The sequence below is a fragment of the Stegostoma tigrinum genome, chromosome 10 (assembly GCF_030684315.1).
Source record: "Stegostoma tigrinum isolate sSteTig4 chromosome 10, sSteTig4.hap1, whole genome shotgun sequence".
Taxonomy (NCBI): domain Eukaryota; kingdom Metazoa; phylum Chordata; class Chondrichthyes; order Orectolobiformes; family Stegostomatidae; genus Stegostoma; species Stegostoma tigrinum.
Genome location: NC_081363.1, coordinates 73,897,454 through 73,924,310, shown reverse-complemented (window position 1 = coordinate 73,924,310; position 26,857 = coordinate 73,897,454). Strand labels below are relative to the sequence as shown.

The 26,857-nt window shown below is 41.8% G+C and overlaps 1 protein-coding gene across 2 annotated transcripts in view; it reads left to right on the top strand.

Annotated features, from left to right (window-relative positions):
- Window positions 1–26,857, top strand: part of LOC125455267 (deubiquitinase DESI2) — a 189,871-nt gene that overhangs the window by 150,349 nt on the left and 12,665 nt on the right. For both annotated transcript variants that reach the window (XM_048536992.2, XM_048536993.2), the window contains exons 2-4: window positions 2,442–2,514; window positions 5,086–5,179; window positions 15,906–16,047. In XM_048536992.2, the coding sequence (XP_048392949.1) occupies window positions 2,442–2,514; window positions 5,086–5,179; window positions 15,906–16,047 (309 nt within the window). The remainder of the gene's footprint in view (window positions 1–2,441; window positions 2,515–5,085; window positions 5,180–15,905; window positions 16,048–26,857) is intronic.

Sequence of the window (26,857 nt, the reverse complement as noted above, 5' to 3'; positions counted from 1 at the left end):
CTCGGGTGGCTCAGGGAGTGTGGCGTGTCCATAATGACCCTCACCAACTTTTACAGATGCACTGTTGAAAGCATTCTGTCCAGGTGCATAGCAGCCTGGTATACTAAATGCTCTGCCCAGGACTATACAAAACTACAGAAGGTGGTGTGCATTACGGAAGCCAACGTTCCATCCATGGACTCCATTTACATGGCTCGCTGCCACAGAAAGGCTGCCAACATCATCAAAGGCCTATCGCACCTATGTTTTCCTACAACCACATTTGCCAGGCAGAAGATAGAGAATCTTGACCTCGCGCATCAACATGTTCAGAAACAGCTTCTTCATGGCTGTTATTAGACTGATAAATGGACTCTCTAAGTTAAAATAATAATAATCATGCTAATGGTGCTCTTGTCTAGTGTATCCCTTGTACGACGTACATGTATGCGTCTAATTTTTAAAAAAATCTGTATGGCCTTGCTTACTTTGATCTGCCTGCTCGTAAACAAGTCTTTTCACTGTACTTAGGTACACATGACAATAAATCAAACCAAATTAATTGCCCTTTGGGTGATTATGGATGGTTAGAAACACTGGACCAGCCAGCTGTGTCCAAATCTCATGAATGAATTTTTAGAACTCCTAGCATCAGTATGTATCAACCTTACCAAAAAGCAACAATACCAAAGAGGCAATTGGTGACAGGAACACACCAGTCACGTCTGATTTATATAACATCTGGGTCATAGCCAGTATGTACTTACTGGTTACATTGCAGCAGATAAAACGCAGACTTCTTTGCATGCTAATATTAATAGTCTTCCCACCCTAACAGCACTGTGGGTAAACATGCACCACATAGACTGCAGCGTTTCAAGAAGGTAACTCATCACCAACTTCTCAAGGCTGGGTATAAATGTTCAGCTAGCCAAGCACACCTATGTTCCTTGAAAATATTTCTAAAAATTGCTACGGATCATTGTATAGTGAACTCCTCATATTTCTGGAAATGTTTATATTCTTTACTAAAAGCTGCAAACAAAAATTCTGCAGAATCAAATATTTTTAATGCTGGAATCATTCAATTCTGCATATTGAAGGCATCATTCACATTTTAATATCTTGCCATATTTAAACAGTACTGAAAAGTTTCAAGATGATGATATTTCCTTCAACACTGCTGAGAAACATTGGTCTCTCATTTATCTTTTTCATATTGTCCAGGAGCCAACACTTAGAAGTCAGTAATATCTGCTCACAGAGTTGCTTTACGCCTAGTTTAATAAAGCAGATTTAAGTTTTTCTCATGTGAGTGACAATGTCTAATGGCAAATTTTATTTCTTGTGATCATTTATGCTTGGTTGGGGATATGAATTTCCAGTTCTAGTGCAGCATATCAACTAAAACTCTTTCTATAATATGAAATGGTAAGCTGAATAGCCTCATTCTGTGCAGTAAATGTTTCCAAGCGGGCTTTAATCTTGAATATTTTTCTTTGAAATTTGGCTGCTAAACTTAACCAAGGACCTGCCAGACTGAGGCATCGTCAATAATATAACGCGTACAATGGGAATAATTTATTGCAGCAATACATAGAATTTTAGAATTACGATTAGAATTAGATTTTATTGTACTCAGGTACAGGAGTACAGTGAAAGGTGTGCAAAATTGCCATTCTCCAGTGCCATTTTGGTTATGAAACCAGAATTTTAAAAAGAACAACGGCAGGAATATGAGAAAGCCAAAATAAGAAAATCTTCCAGATCCTGAAGTCAAAATTTTATCTCCATAAACATGTTTGGAACTATCAGTGTAGGTGCCCTGGCCTAGCCAAGGCCTGAAGTATTGGCCATGTTAATCTGAATTTGACCCGAACAGGAAAGGATGAGAGCGATCTGATAGAAATTTACAAAAATTATGAGAGGCTTGGATAGAATGGATAGTCCTCTTTGAGTTTTTTTTTCCCTGGGAGACTTAAATTTAAGGCAAAAGGAGGTAAGTTTAAAGGAGATGTGATGCAGGTATTTTTCTCGGAGGGTGTAAGTGCCTGGAATATGCTGTCAAAGGAGGTGGTGGAGGCAGATACAATAGCAACATTTAAGAGATTTCTTGATAGATGTACGAATAGGTAGGGAACAGAGTGATACAGACTGTGTAAAGGCAAAACACTTTTAGTTTAGAAAGGCATCATGTGCCAACACAGACTTGGTAGGCCGAAGGACATGTTGCTGCGCTGTACTGTTCTTTGTTCTTTTTTTCGCAGTAATTGGCAACCATAAAATTTTAAAGGTTACAATGCTGTCTGTGGTATGCCATGGTATATTTAAATTAAATTCTTGATAAAGGTTAATATGTTCATTTTGCAAAGGACAAACGGAATAACTATGTCTTTGCTACTTTGCTGAACTTCATGAGCATCCCATTAATGTACCATTCAACCACTGTGTTTCCTTTGCAGTATTGGATTAATGAGTACACATCCACTCTTGGAATCGGGGTTTTTCATTCTGGTATTGAGGTCTATGGAAGAGGTAAGCTTCAAGAAATCTGCACCCACACCACTTTACTTCCCACCATAGCCAAAGGACTCAGATGAATAAACTTCATTGGATTAATTTAGAAAGGTAGTCAAAAACAATTTGTCTTACAATATTGGGTTCAAAAATAATCTTTCCATCTCCAAGTGTCAAAAATCCTAGGATTATAGTAGCAGAATTAATAGGCACTACTATCTGGCCAGACCCAGAACATTTACTTACATGTATTAATATACCTTTCATACTCCTCACTAATGGTGCCTAACAAATATCCATATTCTTCTATTGTTAAATTTTCAACACCATCCATCTCCACTACCTCTTTCCACTATTATGGAGTGTATATGAACAGACTTTATGATACTGATTGAGAAGCCTAGGCAGAGATCCAAGGCGGACTCTGCAAGACGTAAGTTGAAAAGTGGACATGGTGAAATAAATCACAATTTAATCGATGACACAAGACATGGCTTCCAGAAACTCAATGATGCTGCATATGTTCCAGAGACGATATTGCAGGAGTGAAATATTTATGCCATTAACTCATACAAGGATACTGTTTTCTTGAACGTTTGCATGTTTTCACCAAAATCCTTTGTAAATTGATTATCACGATATCCAGCTTCCCAACACTCCCATTCCTATTCGAGTGACTGAAAGAAAATTGTGAATTTTCTGCAGTTAATCTATTTTTTTGCGATATTCACTTAGACTTAAAGGTAATAGACAGGAGCTTAGCCATCTGGGACAGCACGAGGTCTAGTTCTCAGTATGGGAGAGTTGTAAAAGCTGCAGTGCTATTTCTCTCGAATCACATGAATGGATATTATTTTAACAAAATTAGCGTTGGCATTTTAACAATGATAAGTTAACATGGATTTCATTCTGAAGTGGAAGGTGAGTGCAAGATCTTTAAATCAAGTTATTTTTATTGCGAACAAATTCAATATATGCAGTGAAGAAAATATTTGGGATTGGTTGATATGATTCATTCTGAGCTAAAACTCATCAAAACATTCCTTTCTCACCATTATTGTGCGGGTTTATTCTATAGTATGTGTAGTGTAGGGCACTAATATGCCTGCACACACTGTTAATGAAAGTGAATGTTTGTTTAATCTGAAACTTTTAAATTATTCCTGTCATCTCAAGATGAATGATTTCAAACCTCTAATCACTAAATTTCTGAAAACTGAATTTGGCACAATTGATACAAACAGAGGTGCAACTGTTTTTGCAAGCGATCAAGCTTGGCATAGTGAGAGGATTTAAAATTCTGGTGATGCTAACTAGATAGCTGATGTCAATAGCATTTACTATTCCCGCACAACATCCAAAGTCCCTAAATTGTTATTATGCCTTCTGTGGTATATTCCTGGGATGAAGGTGTTAGTTTATGAGGAAAAGCTGAACATGTAGACAATACACCCGCTGGCATTTAGAAAAATGAAAATTGTTTCGTTGAAGCCCATAAAATATTGAGAGAATTTGACATGGTGGATGCTGAGAGAATATTTTCACTTATGGGCAGGACTGGAACTATGCAACACAGTTTAGAAATAACTTCCATATAGGAATATATATTAGATTTTTTTCCTCTCTCAGAGGTTTGTTAACCTATGAAATTTGAGAGCAGTGAAGGCTGGGTCATGAAATAGATTCAAAACTGATTCTCAATTGACAGGGGGCTTGAGGTTTATAGAGGAAAGAAGAGTTGATGTGCCACAACATTCAGATCAACCATGATCTTTTCAGATGACAATGCAAGCTTAAAGAGCAGAGAGGTTGATTCATACTCCTAATGTGTATATTGGTACCTACAGTCATATTCAAGTTACTTTTCCAGGAAATATTGGTATTCATTTTGAACGGACAATTCTCACACAAATCAGATAACCTAGGACTTGTGCCACCGACCATGGCATTCCAGGAAATCCAGGGATAACGTTGACATGTACAGGTTTATTAGTGTACTCTGTTAATGAAATTACATTGTATGCAATTTTGACCATAAATTTTAAGTAGGTTGTTATGAGGAGTAATAGTATCAGAGATAATGGGAACTGCAGATGCTGGAGAATTCCAAGATAATAAAATGTGAGGCTGGATGAACACAGCAGGCCAAGCAGCATCTCAGGAGCACAAAATGCTCCTGAGATGCTGCTTGGCCTGCTGTGTTCATCCAGCCTCACATTTTATTATCTTGTTATGAGGAGTTGATGGGCCAGTGATCTTGTGTTTTGGCCTCTGCTACTTGGGTTTGGAATCAGTCAAGGTCACTGGAAAGAGCTTTTCCTCTCCCCTGGCAATCATCGGTGTTGCAGATATAAGATAATAAGCAAATTCAATTTGCTGCTGCTGCTGGACATAAACCTATCCCCAATTCGACCTTAATAGTGAATCCCATCCCATGATGATGACTGTCATGAGAAATGGAAATCTCAACATTGGCAGCAGAGAGAGCGTTCAGCTGATGCAAACAAAGCGTATTGTTGGAAATTATTTTGGAAGATTGGAAGTGATTGGCCTTTGTTGAGGTAATCTTCTCTATATTTTCTTTGGCAGAGTATGCCTATGGTGGTCATCCCTACTCTTTCAGTGGAATATTTGAGATCACTCCAGGAAATGCGACTGAGTTGGGAGAAACATTCAAATTCAAGTAAGGACTCGATGGAGTAAACTTAATGCAGTTCTTTACAGACCCAGGTGCACAATGGATCCTTCTTACATGTAATCAGCTGGAATAGACAATAACAAGTTGCAAAGGCAAATAATTCTACTAAATTGTTGAAATTGCAAAAAGTTAACAGTTTGATGACATTAAATCAGAATTAAATATTTTAAATCAATTTCAACCCATGTTTAAAGTTTTGATTTCCCTGCCATTCCTTGAACATAATTGTGTTGTATTGTTACTAATGTTTGGGATTTATAAGTGAGTCAAGAAATTTAGGGCAGTTCTGTAATCAGTTTCTTCTTTGTGAGGTCATTTTACGTATGATTTTCTGCATCATTACAATTTCTGTAAGAAGTATAATCCTTTAAAAATAAAAGATGGTTTAAAGTTTTGTTTCCCTTTGGAGGTAAAAGTCAGATCAGGTCAGGAACCTGAAATTGTGATTATTTTTCAGGCAGTAAATTTTCTCTGCCTTTCTGACCCAGTGCTCTGACTTTTGCATGAGTTAGAAATGTCTGTTCTCGGGTCAGAGTGATGGTTATTGGAAATTTACATTTCCTTCCACATGCTATTCTCATGTGCTGCTGCAAAACAGGTTTCAGAGCTCATAACCACAGGGGCAATTTGATAAGGAGCCAGGGATATTTTGAAAGGTAAGTGTTAAATAATTTTGGCAATGTAAAATGCAGTTAATGGATGCTGCATTGTAATGTGTCTTAATTACAGTGATTCATCATTGGGTTCTGTTTTGAAATGGAATGTGTGTCGCAATGCCAGGATGGTTGGCAAAGATGGGTTTTCACATGCACGGCTGAAGTCACACATGCATTCACAGGTAAAGAGACTGTTGCAGTCCACTTGCACAGGCACGAATGGGCTTCTGACATAACTGCTAGATGATACCAGCATGCATGCACATGTTCAGCAGCAAAAGCGAGTCATGCTGAGATTGGAAATATCCTTAAGAACATGCACCAAGTGTAATGTTGATTTAACATGTTCCATGCATGTTTCAGCTTTCCATTATTGCAATAAATCCACATATTAGCAAGCCAATGCTACGATGATGTTCCCACTATCTCAAAAAGTTGCAGGAACAAGCAAGCCACAAACATTCATATGAATGGAATAAACCTGATATCCTACTGAGCTGAACTTCTGTTGAAATATTTTTACGAATCATCACGACAAGGGGTGAAATGTCTGTTGATTTCGGCGAAATGACAGTCGGGTTTGCCCTGCAGTGTATGTTTATGGACAGCATCAACATTGTTCCAGGCAGCTATTATTCCAACACTTCACAATGATGTGGCACTGCAAAACTGCATTTGTGTGTGCTTAGCTTCAACCACAAACACAGAGCTGTCAGGTAATTGCTGAGTGAGTGCTGCTTGATAGCAAATTCGTCAATTCTTTCCTTTATATCAAGATGCCATAAAAGCAATGTGACCAAATAACATGTAATTTGTTTCATGCCATTGGTTAAGGGATAAAGAAATGTTGACCAGAATACAGGAATTTTTCCTGTATTCTTTAATGTATTCTTTATTCTACACTTCCTGAATAATTAATGAATATCATGAAATTTTTTATGTTTGTTTAGCCAAGCAGCAAAGGCCTTGCATCAACATCTCATCAAAAGATTTATACACTACCTTTCACAAACTTGGTATATCCCAAATCATATTACTGTCAATGAAGTACTTTTGAAGTATAGTCAGAGTTGTAATGTCAGAAATGTGGCACCAGTTTGCATGATGAAACACCAATTTGCTGATTTCCTGACAGCCTGATTTAGTGATTGAGAGAAATACTTTGTAACAGTTGCTCAGTACCACACTTAAGTGTCATCTTAATTATGTGCTGAAATTTCATAATGGGACTTCAATCCACAGCTTTTGCACTCATAGATGTGAGCTATTGTTCAGTTGATTGCCCATGAATCTCCAGATTCTCAGACTGGAGCACAGAAACCAAGGCTGACACACTTACTGAGGGAATGCCGAACTTTCTTTCGGATGAGACCTTAAACTGAGACTCTGACCCCCTGCTTGATTAGATGTGAATAACCCGGTCCTGATTTTAAAGAAAAGCGGGGGAGATATCCCAAGTATCCAGACCAAAATAATGTCTCTTTCTATGTAATAAAAGGAGATTACCTGGTCATTGTCACATCTGGGAGTTTGCTGTTTGCAAAATGGTTACTGGATCTCTTGTACAACAGTTACAGTCTCATAAATTATAACAGTAACAATGTCATATGTTACAGGAGTGACAGCCTTGTATAATACAACATAGCAATCTTGTATATTACAATAGTATTAGTCTAATCATTACAACAGTAACAGTCTCGTGTTACAGCAGTAATAATCATGTATAATGAAACAGTAACAGTCTCACACTACGTTAGAGTTGTAACAATTTGACAGGCACATTATTGACTGTAAATTGTTATGAGACACGGTCCTGAAAAGTGCTATACAAATATAAGTCTTTCATTTCCTTTAATGCCATATTTAATTCCCATTTATATAACTTGAGTTTCTAAATCTGTTTACCAATAAGTATTGAACTCAGGACCTGAAAGCAGACTGCTCCTGAATATATTTATGCTAACAGGATTTTCACTCCCTGAGGGGCACTCGTCTCATCTTTACACTTAACTCTTTTGTAGCACACAGCACATTTTCGACTCAACACTTATATTGCCCCATCTTCACAAAATGAAACAACCTAACACATATTCAGAGTTAAATATTCTGATCTGTATGGCTTAGTTTCAAATTGCTTTGTACAAGTGAACATGCATCACACATCCCACCTGAATTTCCAACAAAAAGGTACACATAGCAGCAGAAACCCTCCAGTTATTCCTATACACATGTGGATGCAACTCACTGATCAATGTCACCACAGCTCCAAATCATAGAATCTGTACAGTGGGGAAGCAGGCCATTCGATCCTTTGAGTCCACATTGTTGTTCGCTCTGAACAAAATCCTACCCAGATCCACCATCAACCTATAACCCTGCATTTCCCATGGCTAATACATCTGGCCTGCACATTCCTGGACATAGTAGGAAATTTAGCATGGCCAATCCTCCTCACCTGCACATCTTTGGACTGTGGGAGGAAACCCACGCAGATAGGGGGAGAATGTGCAAACTCCGCACAGACAGTCGCCCACGGGTGGGATTGAACCTACATCCCTGGCACTGTGAGGCAGCAGTGCCAACCATTCAAATTCTGACGGATGCTCAAAAAATGAACTACAACATTATTTGCAAAAGCATTTTAATAAAAGATGTAACTTAAACCCACTAGGCCATTCACTGAAGTAACCTGTTACTATATGGTGCACTCAACTCATCAAACTATATAGGTGTAGAGCTGGATGAACACAGCAGGCCAGGCAGCATCAGAGGAGCAGGAAGGCAGACGCTTCGCGCCTAGACCTTTCTTCCTTTCTGAAGAAGGGTCTCAGCCCAAAACGTCAACCTTCCTGCTCCTCTAATGCTGCTTGGCCTGCTGAGTTCATCCAGCTCTACACCTTGTTATCTCAGATTCTCCAGCATCTGCAATGCCTACTATCTCATCAAACTACATTTTGGGTAGAATTTTCAGCCACGTTATGACAAGGGCAATAACAAGTCAAAATATGGTAAGATCAGCCAAGTTCAGATTCTCAATGTCAAGAAACAAATGACCCACTCTGCAACCATGTTTTGAACAGTAAGCAGAGAATCTCACAACTGAGCAGCAAAAGGCCTATTTGCATGCATTGGCATGTCTTCATACTGTTCCTAAACTTGCCTCATTTATATGCAATTTGCAAATCTCCCATTGTTAGAAATTAGACAGCGACAGTTCCCAACATGAAGGTCAGAGGAGGTAAATCTGGTGACTCCAATCTGACACTTGTTCCTCTGGACCTCCAACTTGGCAAGGAGTCACCAACAGGAGGGGCAACACGGTGGGTCAGTGATTAGCACTGCTGCCTCACAACGCCAGGGACCCGGGTTCAATTCCACCCTCGGACGACTGTCTGTGCGGAGTTTGCACATTCTCCCTGTGTCTGCATGGGTTTCTCTGGGTGCTCCGGTTTCCTCCCACAGTCCAAAGGTGTGCACACTAGGTGGATTAGCCATGCTAAATTGCTCATAGTGTCTGGGGATAGGTCTGGGTGGGATACTCTGAGGGTCAGTGTGGACTAGATGGGCCGAAGGGCCTGTTTCACTACTGCAGGGATTCTATGATTCTGTTAACTTCAGGGCATAATCCATAGTCATCGACTGCTCATGCCTTCCCACTCTTAGAGTTTGGCATCGGGCATGTACCGGTCCCTGTGCATCCTCTTGACAACTGTCTGGCTCACTTATGATACAGTTCATTCATTTCAATGCAGCACTTTGAAGCATAACTTTCACTGTAATGCTGCTGCTATGGGGCATTTTAGGCACAGGGTTAAGCACCCATCTCATGGCTTATATCAAGATACAGCTCAGGACCCTGCTCTTCGTCTCTTAGCACTCACTTTGTGCTTGCTTGGATGCTCACAGCCTCACTTTGCCTTTTTCCTCACTCAGCATGCAAAGGTTGTCAGTACCTCTACAGGGTTCCCTTACAAAACCTCAAACTTTACAAATGTGATCCCTTGCAGGGGTGTAATTTTAAAGATCCAACGTATGAATGTATCCTGTTCTTACAAATGGCTTTTTTTTATTGGTCCTACATTGTACAATTTGACTTATGAACATACAAAAGTCCGGAACCTGTCTGCAACCTGAGGAGTGTTTGTCTCTTGCTTTGACATTTAGCACAGACACAAAGCCAGGCCGTTTGTTGTAGTTGGCAGCAGTCATCAGTCGAAGGAGGTGAACATATTGCTGTGTGTCACTGTGTTATTTCAATCTCCCACCTGCACTGTGTGTATCTGCAGTGTATGCAACAAACACACTTCTTGTGTTTCAGCCAAATGGCCATGTCCCAAAGCCTAAACGATGTAGCTCTCAGTTAAATCAAAGGATGCAGCCTGCAGCCAAGAGGTAGAGAGCAGTAAGTCAAGGGCAGTCTCTGATGTCAGTACAGGGACTTTAACAGGCACTTGTTCGGTCATGATTAAGGATTCCAAATCATACCATCCTGGAGAGAGATAACAGGAACTGCAGATACTGGAGAGTCCGAGATAACAAAGTGTGGAGCTGGATGAACACGGCAGGCCAAGCAGCATCTCAGGAGCACAAAAGTTGATGTTTCGGGCCTAGACCCTACCGTCCTGGAGTTGGCTGCAAACAGAGCTGTTGGCCCTGTTTAACCAGCCCAGGGATTTTGCAGTAGGTCAGTCACAGAACTGCGCAGAGATCAGGCTGACTGTCTGTCCAATTCAGTTAGGGAGCTGGACCACAATCATCCTGTGGGTCAACTCAATAGGAGTCAAAAGCCAGACAAATGTCAAAATTTATTTTCAAAACAAGAGATGTCAGAAGCAAACTTAAACACTATGTCCAAGGAAGAATGCTTAAATACCACAAGCAACTTGGAGGGAAGGTTTTTCACTTATTATAAAACTGAAAATATTTAAAACATGAAAAGAGCATGAGACACTCTTGTCTGGGGGAATAATAGCAAGAATCATCCCCAAGTGAAGGGAAAAGGGCACATATATTCAAAACAGTAGGAAGGTCACAAGAAATAGCAAAAAAGATGAGAGTCTTCTATCTGATTCTTAAAAATAGCAAGATTATGTTAATACTTTAGAGATGATGAAATAAGTACTCCACAGAATTTACTACCAATAGTGAGAGTCATGTCAGTGTTGTGGACCACAAGAGGTCTTAGAGACAAATACAGTGTCAAGAGATAACACGTGTGTTACATCTGTAACAAAATCTGTCTCTTCTGAAGAATGTCAGGATGCCAGAGTTGGAGGGTTTGAGATGTAAGAGAGGTTGAATTGGCTGGGGCTAGTCTCCCCAGAGTGTCGGAGGATGAAGGTGACTCTATAGAGGTTTATAATATCAGGATAGGGGGAATAGCCAAGGCTATTGACCAAGGTCAGGGAGTCCAAAGCTAAAGTGTGTAGGTTTAAGGTGAGGGGGGAAAGATATCGAAGGGACTTAAGGAGAAACGTCTTCATACAGAGAGTGGTACATGTATGGAATGAGCTGCCAGAGGAGGTGGCGGAAGCAGGTACAATTAGAACATTTCAAAGGCATCTGGATGGGTACATTAATAAAAAGGGTTTAAGGGAATATGAGCCAAATGTTGGCAAGTGGGACGAGAGTAATTTAGAATATGTGGTCAGCATGGGCAATAGACAATAGACAATAGGTGCTGGAGTAGGCCATTCAGCCCTTCAAGCCAGCTCTACCATTCATTATGATCATGGCTGATTGCCCACAATCAGTATCCTGTTCCTGCCTTAACCCCGTAACCCTTGATTCCACTATCTTTAAGAGCTCTATCCTTCCCTTGCTTGAAAGTATCCAGAGAGTTGGCCTCCACTGCCTTCTGGGCAGAGCATTCCATATATCCACCACTCTCTGGGTGAAGAGGTTTTTCCTCAACTCTGTTCTAAATGGCCTACCCCTTATTTTTAAACTGTGTCCTCTGGTTCTGGACTCACCCATCAGCAGAAACATGCTTCCTGTCTCCAGAGTGTCCAATCCCTTAATAATCTTATACTCCTCAGTCAGATCCCCTCTCATCCTTCTAAACTCAAGTGTATACAAGCCCAGTCGCTTCAATCTTTCAACATATGATAGTCCCGCCATTCCGGGAATTGACCTCATGAACCTACGCTGCACTCCCTCAATAGCAAGAATGTCCTTCCTCAAATTTGGAGACCAAAACTGCACACAATACTCCAGGCGCGGTCTCACCAGGGGTCTGTACAGCTGCAGAAGGACCTCTTTGCTGCTATACTCAATTCCTCTTGTGATGAAGGCCAGCATACCATTAGCTTTCTTCACTGCCTGCTGTACCTGCATGCTTGCTTTCATCGACTGATGTACAAGAACACCTAGCTCTCGTTGTACTTCCCCTTTACCTAACTTGACTCCATTTTGATAGTAATCTGCCTTCCTGTTCTTGCCACCGAAGTGGATAACCACACATTTATCCACATTAAACCGCATCTACCATGCATCCATCCACTCACCTAGCCTGTCCAAGTCACCCTATATTCTCATAACATCCTCCTCACATTTCACACTGCCACACAGGTTGGACTGAAGGGTCTGTTTTTGTGCTGTACATCTCTATGACTCTTTGAGTCTGAGAAAAAAAACAGTCCCAGGATATCAGAAATGCTAACAGATATTGAGATAAAGACCTCTACACAATAGACCTGCTACATTCAATAGAAAAGATATCCATGTTTGAAGATAGACCTCCACTGAAGAAAATTCCAAGTCATTCTTATAAGAAACAGATAATCCATTGCAATTGCTCATCACTAAATGTATCTATGTCAGTGGACATCTTATACAAGTTAAGTTTGATATGAGGTGAATTTCATTGTCTTAAATGACCATTTACCTGGCTAATGAAGTTACAAAGCTGGAGTTATGCAGTGCAGGTCACACAACTGTAAAGGTAAGAGGGATATTACAAATCTCACAAGAAGATATACAACATTGGATATTCAAAAGGTTGCATGTCATCGAGAACTAGCAGCAATCACCCCTGAGTTACGATGTGTGTTTTGTCCCCAAAATCTTGCAGTTCGGCGATATAGTTCAACCACTTTGTAAGAAAACTACCATCGACTGATGTATGAAAACACAACTAATAGAAAACTTCAAAGGCCTTGAAAGGCTGATTTTTTATTCCTTCACTCAATGCATGATGGCATCACTGGCTAAGCAGCATTTATTGCCCATCCCACAGTTAAGAGTCAGTTACATTGCTCTGGGTCTGGAGTCATATGTAGGCCAGACCAGGTAAGAATGGCCGTAGCTTCCTTCCCTAAAGATCGTTAGTGAACCAGATGGATTTTTCCTGACAATTGTCAATCGATTCACAGTCACCAGACAATTTTTATTGAATTTCAATTCTGCCATCTGCCATGACGGGGTTCAAGCCCAGGTTATCTGAACGCTATCTGGATCTCTGGATTAACAGTCTAGGGACAATACCACTAGACCATTGCCTCCCCAGCTGGCTAATGGCTGAATCTTAACAAAAACACTGAACCTGCAGAAATCACTTACATTAGTGTCTGAAACTTGTTTCTGGTTCTCACAAAGCACAGAACTGTCAAGGAAAGTCATGCCACAGCCCCTTCTCATAGCAATCAGGTGACATAATCAGAAATATAAAGGTGCTGATAGTCATTTGACAGCTGCTGTCAAACCAGAAATGCATATGATAAGTGTGAGAGTGTGCTGAGAGGGTAGGAGGGATAGAATGCCAGGTAAGTCAAGTGCTAGGTGGATGCAGTACCAAGGTGGCACTTAAGTATGATGCAGACTGGGAACGGTGCCAGCTGTGGAGGCAGTAGGCAGTGCCATGCTGGGTCCCAGACAAGTAGAATGCAAGCTAGGGTGTCAGGTGCAGGATGCCAGATGTTTAGGGTGCCATGTAAACAGGACATCAGGTGAATAGGAGGGTAGGTGGCGAGGTGAGTGTGGCAATGTTTAAGGTAGGTTTAGTTGTATGAGAAGCCACATAGAGGTTTGAATTGGATCAGTAGAGAGGAAGATGGGATCAGTGTGGCAGGGAGTTGGGAGCACGTTGTCAGGAAGATTGGTCAGACTTGGGGTTAGCAGGAGTGGTGGTGTTGGTTATTTTTAGGTCTCCTGGTAAGGTCCACAGTCTTGGGGGTGAAAGTGGTGTGTGGGACGTGTAATTGGGGTGCATGAGGTAGGTGTGGGGTCACTTTAATAGTAACACAGGAGATTACATCAGGGATCGGATGGAGGAAACTGTGTTGTGGGGGGAGGAAGAAGCAAAAGAGGCTGGGACAGGAATAGTAGCTGATGCAATGGTTTTGTGGCCCAAGCATCTCTCTCAAAACTAGAATATCCTGCTTACTACTACTCCTGAGCTACTATCTCACTTAATTTCATAGGAACTCTCTGATGTCTACAATTTAGATGTAGACTTTCAGAAGGCATAAAAGAAATTACAGTTTCCTTTGGAGAGTCCTACAGTGGAGATTCCACAAGGTCCTACCTACTCTATGTTGCACTATGGAATAAGGTCTATCTGGCCAGTAGAAAATTGGAGTTATGTAGTAGTAATAAGTCTGCTGTTATCTAAGCAACCTCTTCTACTGAGACTTGTTCATGTTTAATCCTTCAGCACCAACTACTAGAAAGCCCTGAGATAATGGGAACTGCAGATGCTGGAGAATCCAAGACAACAAAATGTGAGGCTGGATGAACACGGCAGGCCAAGCAGCATCTCAGGAGCACAAAAGCTGACGTTTCGGGCCTAGACTCGGCCCAGAGCTCTGATGAAGGGTCTAGGCCCGAAACGTCAGCTTTTGTGCTCCTGAGATGCTGCTTGGCCTGCTGTGTTCATCCAGCCTCACATTTTGTTGTACTAGAAAGCCCTGTTGGCTAGTATAGGAAGAAGGATTAATGAAAGCAATGTACTAAAGGTATCCAGGCCTTATCATCAATATTCTAACAGCCTGACAGTGAAATAGGCCATGATCTGTGAGCTAAGATGTGCTGCATTCTGAAATGCCTCATTTTTTTGTCTGCTACTGGACACTTCTTCTGAAAGAAGCTTCCTGGATTATCTCAATAAATGCTGTGTGGAAAATTCAGTTGTGAGTCCCTAATTACCCAGTTATCAAATGCAATAGTTCAAGTGAGCAGTGCAGAGAAAATAGTCTTGGAATTGACTCTGACCGCTTGCTGTTTTGTTTAATTTTACTCCAAGCAATAAGGCAGTAGATGAATTCTCAGCACCCTCCACCCAGCAATTGTAATCTCAAAGAAGGTAGCTGTAATTGAGGGCTATCCAATATCAGGATGGATCATGTATGAGAGGCTTTAGCCAGGATTTCATGAGGCTGAACTGTCTTGTTTCAAGATCCCTGAACAGGTAGAAGATGATTATATTGTAAAAAGGCATGTAATGACCCATTCCTGCTCTTTTCCCTTACACATTTAACTAGGGATCAGACAGGGAAAAGTAGGCAGACCAGTGAAGAAGCTTGACTCAGGAGAATGGGAGTGAGATGCTTGATTCATATAATATTTGATTGTGCCAATTTTAGATTTAAAAATAGTTCTTAAGGGCCTGGGAAGGGATCAGGAGGAGGAAACTGTGTTGTTGGGGGGAGGAAGAAGCAAAAGAGGCTGGGACAGGAATAGTAGCTGGAGCAATGGTTTTGTGGCCCAAACATCTCTCTCAAAACTAGAATATCCTGCTTACTACTACACTGTGAATCTGTGGCCTCATATCAGAGATGAAACTTGGGTGTATTGGTATAAGAACATGCAATAAAAATTAAGGCCGCTGATTCAGAGTTATCACTGAAACCTGCCGAATCATGACAGCCCACCTCTGTAGCACAGAATGGCCTGCAGTAAATATGAAAAATGACTTATTCAGTTAGCTATTCAGTGTCCCTTGTTAATATATGGTAGGACATTCTTATGGACATGTAGACCCTATCCTCTGCCTCACAGTGAGCAATGCCATGGGAGATCTGCACATTCCTGATACCAAAATTGTTGCTTTTATTCAGAGAGGCCATCGCTCTCGGCAGTACAGACTTTGCAGAGGAGGATGTCGACAAGATTATTGAAGAGCTTGGAAAGGAGTTCAAGGGCAATGCCTACCATCTCATGCATAAGAACTGTAACCACTTCTCGGCAGGCCTGGCAGAGGTATGATAACTTGGGGCTTGGTGAATACACTCCAGTACGATAGTGTGAGAAAATATGAACAAACGCACAAAGCAGTGAATATTAATTTATTAATTATAAGATAAGACTAATGCCAAAATACCTTTGTAAGTTTGTGGAACAGGTTTAATTTATGTTGCACGACACCGAAATTAATGCATTGTCATCTGTTTTGCATAATAATTCAATGTGTGTTGTAGAATTCTACCAGGTCAGAGCTATTAATCTAAATATAATTAGAATTACGCTTTGTGGGAAGGAAATGAAATTAAGTTTCAACCTTAGCTGATGATTTCTCCGAGTATCAACCCTGCCTTGCACCCACCTCCTTAGTAACACTTCAAACCAGAAATGTCATGGATGGATTGAGTGGGTTGTCTGATGAGGAAAGTTTGGGAAGACAGGCTTGTTCCCAATGCAGGAAGACAAAGGGATGACTTGACTAAAGTAGACATGATCCTAAATGGTCTTGATGAGTTGGAAGTGGAGAGGATGTGTAAACCATCTGGGCAAATCGCACATGAGTCCACAAGTCAGGACTTTCACGGGGGTCCTTCACATCTGGATTCCAATGATCCAGACACTGGAAGTTTTGGCCCAGTGAGTTTTATAAAGAAACTATAATACACATAAAATTGTAGCAAAATGATACAGTTAGAGGTGGAGGGTGGGATTTGTGGAAAAAGAGTTACTTCATTCTAAGCTTTTAAGCGAACTCTGCTGGTTAGCTGGGATTAATAGGTACTTTACCCTAATATCACTGTTTGTGCTTGTTTACACATGCACTCTTAGAGGTTGTTGGTTTACTAAGTGACCAATCCTCTTGATCTCTAGAATTCCTAGTTTGGCCTTATCCTGTCTTACCCTCTTCAGCGCTATAACACTTCTCATTTACGTCTATACATTACAGACTACTGAATGCAGCCCTCTATTGCGGTGTCTAATTCTTGATCTCTTTTTTTCTTTCTGTCTCTGCTGCCATCTCTTCTGCTTTCAGAATAACATAATTACTTACATTATCTTCCTTGTTACATTCCATTGTTATATTAACTAAAAGAGATTAGTGCTGGTGGAGGGTTCAGATTGTTCACAAATCTCTTCACCTCTGTTCTAGAAGGGCTTCATTATTTGTTCAAACGATTTGGCAATATTTTAACTGAATAAATGGTGTACTTTACAATCTTAAATAATAATCTATCAGTTGTACTTTGTGGAATCAAGGAAGCTCAAGTCAAGTAACTTGTTATAACTGGGCCAGTTGTTCACTGAAAACTGTGTAAATTCCCCATTCTCTCAAATGACAAAAAATGTCAGCAATTAAATCAGATTTTCACAGGATGAACTGTTAATCACATTTATTTATGTTTAAATAACTCACAGAAACAAAGATACTTCACCAATTCAATATGATACAAAGAAACTGTTCAAAACCTAGATTTGAAAGAGTTAGTGATAATGGGAACTGCAGATGCTGGAGAATTCCAAGATAATAAAATGTGAGGCTGGATGAACACAGCAGGCCAAGCAGCATCTCAGGAGCACAAAAGCTGACGTTTCGGGCCTAGACCCTCTCTGATGAAGGGTCTAGGCCCGAAACGTCAGCTTTTGTGCTCCTGAGATGCTGCTTGGCCTGCTTTGAAAGAGTTAGTCTCAGCTTTAAAAAAAAATGCAATTTCCTGGTATATGTTTATTCCCAGCTATGCAATATTAACAGTGGATTTAACAAATATTCAATGAGTGCAAAATATTTACGAACTGGATTTGTTTGTGCTATTTATGAAGTGTTCACATAGAATAACAATTGAGAGAATTGTAGACATTAAGTTTTGCTTCATTTAAGGTCTTGCTGTATCACGTTATCTACATTGTTATTTCCATAAGGAATCTCTAAGGGATTGAAGGCGACACTAAATAAATAACTCCAAATCATGGTGCATGCTTACTTAACATTAGAAAGAAGAGCCAAACACTTTATAACAGATCCATACTGACAGATTAACCTGATTTATTTCTCGCTCCACAGATGATGCCAGAGCTGCTGAGTTTCTCCAGCATTTTCTCCACATATTTCAGATTTGCAGCATCAGCAGCATTTTGCTTTGACAAAAAAAAGAGGTAATTTTCTGAGTTTGCACTGTTGAAGGATGGTTTTCTCCATTTGCTGCATGTCTTAGAAAACCACAGGAATGTGTCCTCAGTTTCCAGCTTTGGGTGGTCATTCTTCATTTGAGAGCCCAGGTGGAGAGAAATCAGAGTAAAACATACAGTTCGAATAAAGAAAAAAACCACAATTGTTTTTTATTCTTTGATGTGATGTGTTTGTTAATGTCATTTATTGCCCAGTCTTAATTGCCCTTAAACTGAGTGGTGTAATTGGCCACATAGGTGTGCAGTTAAGTGTTGACTACATTGCTATGGGTCTGGAGTCACATGTAGGCCAGACCAGGTAAAGATAGTAGATTCCTTTCAACAATTGATGCTATTTTCTTGGTCAACACTAGGGATACTAGTTTTATGCTGCAGGTTTATACTTCAGTACAATACGTCTGTGAGAGGTGGCCATTTCAGAAGGCTGATGTCTTTCTGTAAGTTTTTAGTCCTAGTCCCCATGACAGTGAACCCCAATGTGTTAAGATTCCAAGTGGGCTATCCCCAAATGGCGATGCTTCAGGGTGAGGAAGGACGAATTGGCTCCCCTTCGTTATTCAACTCCCTTGCGCAGTTGGTCACAAGATCAATTTTAAAATAGAATCTCTTCCTTCACCGACACCCTTGCACAAGCCCCAAGAATTTATGTTTTAAAGGAGGTTATATAACCAGGCTTCCTTCTTTCAAAGAAAGATTGAGTTTGACTAAAAGATGAGAAAAGGCAATAAAATATGACATTTGTGCACATAGATTAGAAATAAAAGTCATTATAGGATCCCTACAGCAGGGAAATAGGCCATTCAGCCCATCAAGTCCATACCAACCCTCGGAAGAGTGTCAGAACAACCCACCATACCTTATCCCTGCGATTCGCATGTGTAATCCACCTAGCCTGCACATTCCTGGATACTATGGACAGTTGAGCATGGCCAATCCACCCAACGTTCAAGTCTTTGGACTGTGGGAGGAAACTAGAGGACCCAGCAGAAACCCACATAGACACAGGGAGAATGTGCAAACTCCACACAGACGGTTTCCTGAGGCTGGAGTTGAACCCAGGTCCCGAGTGCTGTGAGGCAGCAGCGCTGACCACTGAGCTACTGTGTGCCACCCTGAAATTTTTAAAAAGCAGTGATTCCACAAAGTAAAAATCAAAACAGGAGGAACATTTGACCCAGTTTTTGGCTTGTCCATCATGGATCGGTTGTGAAACAGCTCGGCTGCTGAGGTGGGTGGCACTGATTTTGAGAGTTGTGTAGTTGTTTGGAGATTCTTGCTTTTGCAGTATGCTATGCTGAAAGGGATCTGTGGAGTTACCTTCAACAGTGGCTTCACTGACCTATTATCAGCAGTCAGAGAAACTTTATTTCCTTTAGCCTGCACATGTAAGGGTGTGGAAATTGTCAGCTCATAATGAAATTTGGCACAATGGGATTTATACTCACACCCCAGCAAACCATCACAGCAGTAAAACAACACACCACTACACCAACAAACACGGCACCAAGACATCTGCAAAGCAGAACCAGGGCACCAGCCACCATGACACCAGTACCACAGGACACTAAAAACACACCAGGTCAATAGCACACCAGGTCAATGGTACACCAGGACAATAGCACACTAGGACACTAACACACCATGACACCAGTACACCAGGACAATAGTACACTAGGACACCAGTACACCAGGACGATAGTACACCAGGACACTAACACACCATGACACCAGTACACCAGGACAATAGTACACTAGAACACCAGTACACCAGGACGATAGTACACCAGGACAATAGTACACCAGGACACCTACACACCATGACACCAGTACACCAGGACAATAGTACACTAGGACACCAGTACACCAGGACACCTACACACCATGACACCAGTACACCAGGAGACTAGTACACCAGGACAATGGTACACCAGGACACTAACACACCAGGACATAAGCACATCAGAGCACCAGGACACCAGCACTTGTGGATACCAACACACTAGCACACCAGGACGCTAGCACACCAGGACACGAGCACAGCAGCACACGAGCACACAAGGATATTAGCACACCAGGACACTAGCATACCAGGACACTAGCACACCAGGATACGAGCACACCAAGATGCTACCACACCATGACAGTAGTACACCAACACACCAGTACACTAGCACACCAGTACACTATCACACTAGAGCACCAGCACACCGGGCCACTAGTACATTGGGTCACTAGCAAAACTGCACACCAGGAAAGTAGCACATAGGGCACAAGTACACCAGAACACCAGGACACTAGGACATTTGAATAACAGTACTTCATAGCGCCAGGACACTAGCATGCTACTGCACCAGAACATCAACAAGGTAGCATAATCCTTTCAAAAGACTTTCAAAAAATGCTGATCCTACAATCTAACAAAGCTGTCAGACAGGTACAGCTATCTGTAGCATCATTAGAAGATGCTTTGACCCACTTCACGATGACACCACTCTTAAACCCGTGCAAGTAAATGTACAGACATCGAATTACTATATGAAAGGAGGAATAACTCATTTTAACCTCATCAATTTGTCAATCGATTGAAAGTAAAACTTCCTTTTAATCTGTTTAAACAGAACCTCTGCTGAGCTGGTGAGAGATGAAACTCAAACAGGATGTCATAATGAGAACATCTGGCGACAATACCAAAAGCAATAGATGAGAGTAATAAAGTGGACATGGTTAATGTTAGAGGCTGTTGCAATGCACAAGAGGTAGGGGAATATGGTGAGACACATGGACTGGGAACGGGGAGAATGAAGGGGAATGGGTAGCCCTTTCAAAAGATGTTCAGAAGCATGTCTCTGTGAGAAGCCCTGAACCACAAGACGTCAAGAGGCTGATCAGGCACGACTGAAATTGCCCAGGTTCGGTAATGATGGGGGGGATGGTTGCAGGAAATGCCATGATGTGAGATGCAGCCAGCCAGAGTGGGAGTGCAGGGCTCGCTACCTCCACTCTTATCCCATACCAGTGAACATTGCCAGAAATGGAGGCGTGGTAAGGGGAGTGGTTGACATGGAATGGGTGGATAATTCCAGAATGGGAATCGAACTACCATTTTCAAAAGCTTTGGGAGTTGTCTTGATCCTGTAAAATCCAGGCTCTTCTGCTCAGGAGAAAGGGAGGTCTGGTTCTCAATGCCTTTATGTCTTCTACCTTTCTGCTTGAGCCATACAGAGCAAAAGGTACAAGGCTCAATGTTGTTACATAAAAGTCAATTATTTTCAGTTCACTAAAAACTACAGAATAAAGCCTGCATGCTCAGTGCCAACTGAAAGAATAGTTGTCCAAGATAGCATTGCCATACATTTCTTTGAGATAAAAAAAATCATGCACAGACATTAAAGCCTGATTCTGCAACGGTTATAAAATTGCAAAGTCAGGCTGGGGAACACTAGGTCATTAGCCATCCAAGGGGTGATAAAATAAATTAGATAAGTAATAATAGGGAAGATAATGAGGGACGCAAAAGCTTTTGTTATGGGTCTCTCGGAATGAGATTGGAAGCGAGTCCATAAATGATACTCATAACTTCTTATTAGCAAATCAGATTTCACTCTGCAGCCTCTTTGAGATGAAATTAACCACATGTAATTAGTATTTGGTGTCATTTAAATTGCAGTCATGCGCATAAAAGAGAGGAACTGGGTCTGCTGGGGCCGTCTGTAACCTCACTGAGTTTAACGTAAGTTATTGGAAAATACTTTTAATCATTAGGAGAGTGTTCCTGGTATATGTGGTAAAATGTTATAATTAGTTCCTATATATTGTATACATTGCATGTTAAAAGTTGCCTTTTTGTTTTCAAATTGACTTGAATTGATGGAAAGCTAATACCAGAGTTTCAGTAATTCCAATCATCCCATTAGAGTTGGGAATGTTCTGAGGAAGGGTCACCGGACCTGAAATGTTAAATCTGTTTTCTCCTCCACAGATGCTGCCAGACCTGCTGAGCTTTTCCAGCAACTTTGTTTCTGTTTCTGTTTTACAGCATCCACAGTTCTTTTGGTTTTTAACAATTCATCAGTTTCGCTCCAGAAGCATGTGATTCTTTCTTTCAACTTTTATTCATGGGATTTAGGCCTCAGTGGCCAGGCCAGTATTTATCGCTCATCCTTCACTGCCCTGGAGAAGGTGGTGATGAGCTGTTTCCTCGACTTGCTACAGTCTTTGGGGTATGGGAACAGACACAGCACTATTTGGAAGGGATTTATACCCAGCAACAGTGAGAGAACAAGAATATAGTTTCAAATCACATTGTTTGTGGCCTAGAGAGGAATTTTATGCATGGTCACAGTGGAACACTGACCCAGTTTCTCATGGGCACACCTAACCATTGAGATAATCTATACTTTACCTCATCAGTAATGTGTGTTGCTGACACGGGACAGCATTTGGGAATAGGGTCAATTTCCAAGCTCATGGTGAAACCATCAGGCTGTAAACACAGAGAGATGAAAGGTATAGAGCTGGATGAACGCAGCAGGCTAAGCAGCATCAGAGGAGCAGGAAAGCTGACATTCGGGACCTAGACCCTTCTTCAGAAACACAGATGGATGGCCTGTTAGAAATGAGTGAATGAGTGAACGAATAAATGAACGAATGGAAATTCCCGAGCCAGAAGATGGGATTTCTAGCCTGTACACAGGAAGGTTGGCCCGCCTTTATGAGAATTACAAAAGACATTTCTTGCCAGGATCAATGAAGTATTTCTCACATTAAAAGAAAAATTCTATTTTAAAGCACCAGTTTCTGTTTGCTGGTCACAGCTAGATTCAAGACCTTAGCTCAGAAATCAGAGCAAATGCTATTTTTTTGCTGTTGATTCAAAATGATGCTCAGTCAACCCAAATTGTAATTTTGCTGAACCCTGAATAGATTGCTCCCAGAGGCAGTAAAAACTGCCAGAGCTGGAGTCAGAGATAACACAGTGGTCCTCCAGCTCCACACTGTGTTATAGATTGCTCCCACACAAGATACCCCAGTTCACAGTTTGGGGAGAAGTAAATGGAAAGCAGAGGGGAGAGGAATGGGAATGCAACACTTCTTAAAACACAGGGATACGCATCCATTCAGCCCTGTCTAATTCATGATCCAGGACAATGAACTCGCCTCTGAAACCATCGGACAGGCTAGGGTCACACAATTTTGGTGTGTTTCCTTTGTTAATATTTCATAGTTGGCCCCTGACCAATGTTAAAACTGCATTTCTTTTAATAAATGGTGCAAACATACCAACGCCGCTTCTGCACCACAATCCAATATATATTTAATCAATTGTTGCTATACATCAGAGGGTGAGATAGTCAGCAATGAAGAACACAAATAGTTGCACTTGTGCTGAACTTTTCTGAAATACCTGGGGTATCTTGTGTGGGATCAATGTATGTTAGGGTTCAGTAAAATAACAACTATAGGTGTTAGCTATTGATTAGACAGACTGTTCTTTGTCCACAGCACAAAATAGCAATCAGCCTCATTTCTGAGATAAGGCTTTGAATCTTGCTGAGACCAGCAGGCTGAAACTGACATTTTAAAGGATGACATTCTCCAGTCATCATTTCAGCCATTGCTTCCCAAGGCAGAATGAGCTGAAATGCTGCCTCAGCTCCAGTCTCATTTCTTTTTATAATTATGCATCTCAATCTCAAACCATCACTTCCGGCCAGTTCCTGTTAAGTGCCTTCTTGACTGATTTATTTACTGTCTGTCGAATTGATGACTTGGTGCTGAACATTTTAGTGTGAAATCTTCCCTGCTGTAAAGGATGTACTTCTCAGATTGTACTGCTCCTGCAGTGAGGAGTATACATTGTACCTGACCAGTTACCCTCACCCACCATAAACAGCATCGATACCTGCCTTTACGTTCGGAAGAGATGTCTCTTCTCGATGCCAAGCTCAAAAAGTCGCATTTTCTGATCAAATGTGGAACATTAAGTCAAGGGTCTCCCTAGAGAATGGTTGGAGGCCAATTATTCATGGGCATCACTCATTAACAGCCTCCTTTTTATTTAATCTTATTATATGTGGTGTCCCATCTCACGCGAGAAACTAAATGCAGAAAACTCCCAACAGGAAAATCGGAGCGAGTATCTGGCACCTCCAGCTTGCCACTTGCTCCTTAGTACTCCATCTTGGATGCCAGTCACCTATCTTTTGGCACATTGTATGTCCACAGATATTGGCATATGACAGAAACCAGCCTCACCACATCCGCGTGGCACATCACTGACCCACATGCAGTATACTCTGCACTTCGAAGAAGAAGTGCCCTGGCATCTTTCATTGGAATGTGACTACAAGGACACTTTGCTTGCTCGTGGACTGGATACAGGTCCATCTCAAGGATCCTTGATACTCACTCACCCACTTCAATGCTTAGCAGAATTTCTGTCTCATGTTTTAGCACTTTGGAATTTGAATTCAACAATAAAAGATGCGGAATTAAAAGTCTGATGGTGACCATGAAACCATTATCAATTGTCGGAAAAACCCATCTGGTCCACTAATGTCCTTTAGGGAGGGAAAACATTATCCTTGCCTGGTCTTGACTACTTGAGAGTCCAGACCCATAGCAATGTGGTTGACTCTGAACTGCACCAGTTACAGAAGGGCAACAAATGCTGGCCTAGCTAGAGATGCCCACATCCCATTGAATGAATTTTAAAAAAACAACAAACTTTGGCCCTAAAGCCAGATCTAACAGGCTCACTGTAATTCTGTTCTGCCTTGCCTTTCAGCACAGACTGAAAGCCAGGCAGCTTGTCAATGTTGTCAGCAGTGATTAGACAAGGGGCTGGATGTTTCGCTGTGCTACATCATGGCCATCTCAAGCATACTCAATGTGCATCATCTAAATGGCCATGTCTCAAAATCCAAGGGAGTAATCCTCAGTTAAACTGAGGGAGTCAGGGGTTCCCAGCACGATAAGTAACGGTCAGACCCCTGTATAGAACCAGGGGCTTGGGCATGCTGATTTGACTGCTCAGGGTGGTCACCACTGAAGGTGGTCAGTTCCTCTACCATCTTCCTAGTGAGCTATAATCAGCTCTGTGGTCCAGGGCAAACAGTCCAAGGAGTCGTGGGAAAACAGTGAGATAACTGTACAAATATCCGGCAGGGTTTGGTCACACATCACTTGGGGCTGTCTGGCTAAAGTTGATCAAGAGGATCAGTTCTGGGAGAGCTCTTGACAGTCAAGGCCACGCTGGCTTCCTTGAGGGACAATGGATTACGAGATCTGATATGTTTGACTGATATTTCAGGGGCTGTTGTGGGGTGGGCCATGTAAATTCAGCAGATAAAGGTTTATAAAGACAGGTTCTGAGTGGAGATTGGGGGAAGTTTAAAGCCAATGGGACGGACAGCAAGAGCTATTGTGTGGGAAGCGATCGCTGTTTCCTCTCATTGTAACTAACAAGTGTGGAACGGAGATGAAGACAGCTGCGACCACACTTGGGCGCAAGTGTTTCATTCGATCAGGAAGGGGACTTCAATTTTAAACAATGAGAAGCCATTCAAAGGGGAATGGTATTCCACAGACACCCATAAGCCAAAGCTGGAACTCGCCTGTGAGGACGACATGCTGTGAGAAGCTGATTCATTAACCTCCTGTGGGCAGACCAAATCTTTGCCCCGAGCAGTCTTGACCATGGCATTCAACATTACAAATCCATCCCATGAATGGCTGTGATGCTTGAGGAACACTTTGTTGCCTTCAAAGACTGATACTCGTTGCCAAGGTAGCAAACAATAATTGCCCACAGCCTGCACATGGTGTAGAATCATAAAATCATAGCAGAGAGAGGCTATTCAGCCCGCTCAGCACCAGGAGCTGTTGATTTTACACCTTGGACCATCATCACACACAGTGTGAAGAATGGAGAGGCTGTCACAGTTGCAGCCATACAGACGTTCACTCAGGCAATGATGATGAAGAGTGAACATAAATTTGCGTTTGTGAGAATATATTTACAATGAAGTGCCACCTTTGCCACCTACTCACTATATCTTGATGGACTGCAGCTGAGGTGGACGGAGATCACACTACAGTGGGACACACTGTCCTTAGACATTAGGTCAGATGGTCCCCCAGTGGGTATTTTGTGTTGAGTGTGTCCTGCCCATAGGCTGGCGTGTTCTCCTCAGGTTGAATTTCCAAAGATTGGAGAGTGGGGGTTGGGGGGGGGGGGTGTGGGGGGTGGGGTGGTGGCAGGGAGGTGGAGATGGAAGCCACCTCTGCAGTGTCCTGACAGGAGAAGTCTTGGGTGGGGGAACCTGTACCCAGTTCCTCCTTCAGTAGGTCACTTACTGGCTGTCCTTTTGAATACCTGCTGTCTTGTGCCCGGGGCGCCTTGCTATATAGTGCTGAGCACCAATGGTTAAAGCAATGGACTGAAGGTCTGTGCAGATATCTAGCAGGCTCTTAGCCTGCTGGACCTGGATCTTCATGGCAGCTGCCATGAGGAAAGCCAGACACTTGCATGCCTGAGCTAGCAGGGTCCCAACTGTATTGTTGTAGTCCTGTAGCATTTGCCCAATGCCCCCTACCAACCTACCTGATATTCTGATGCCTGCCTGTGATGTAGGTGATAGCT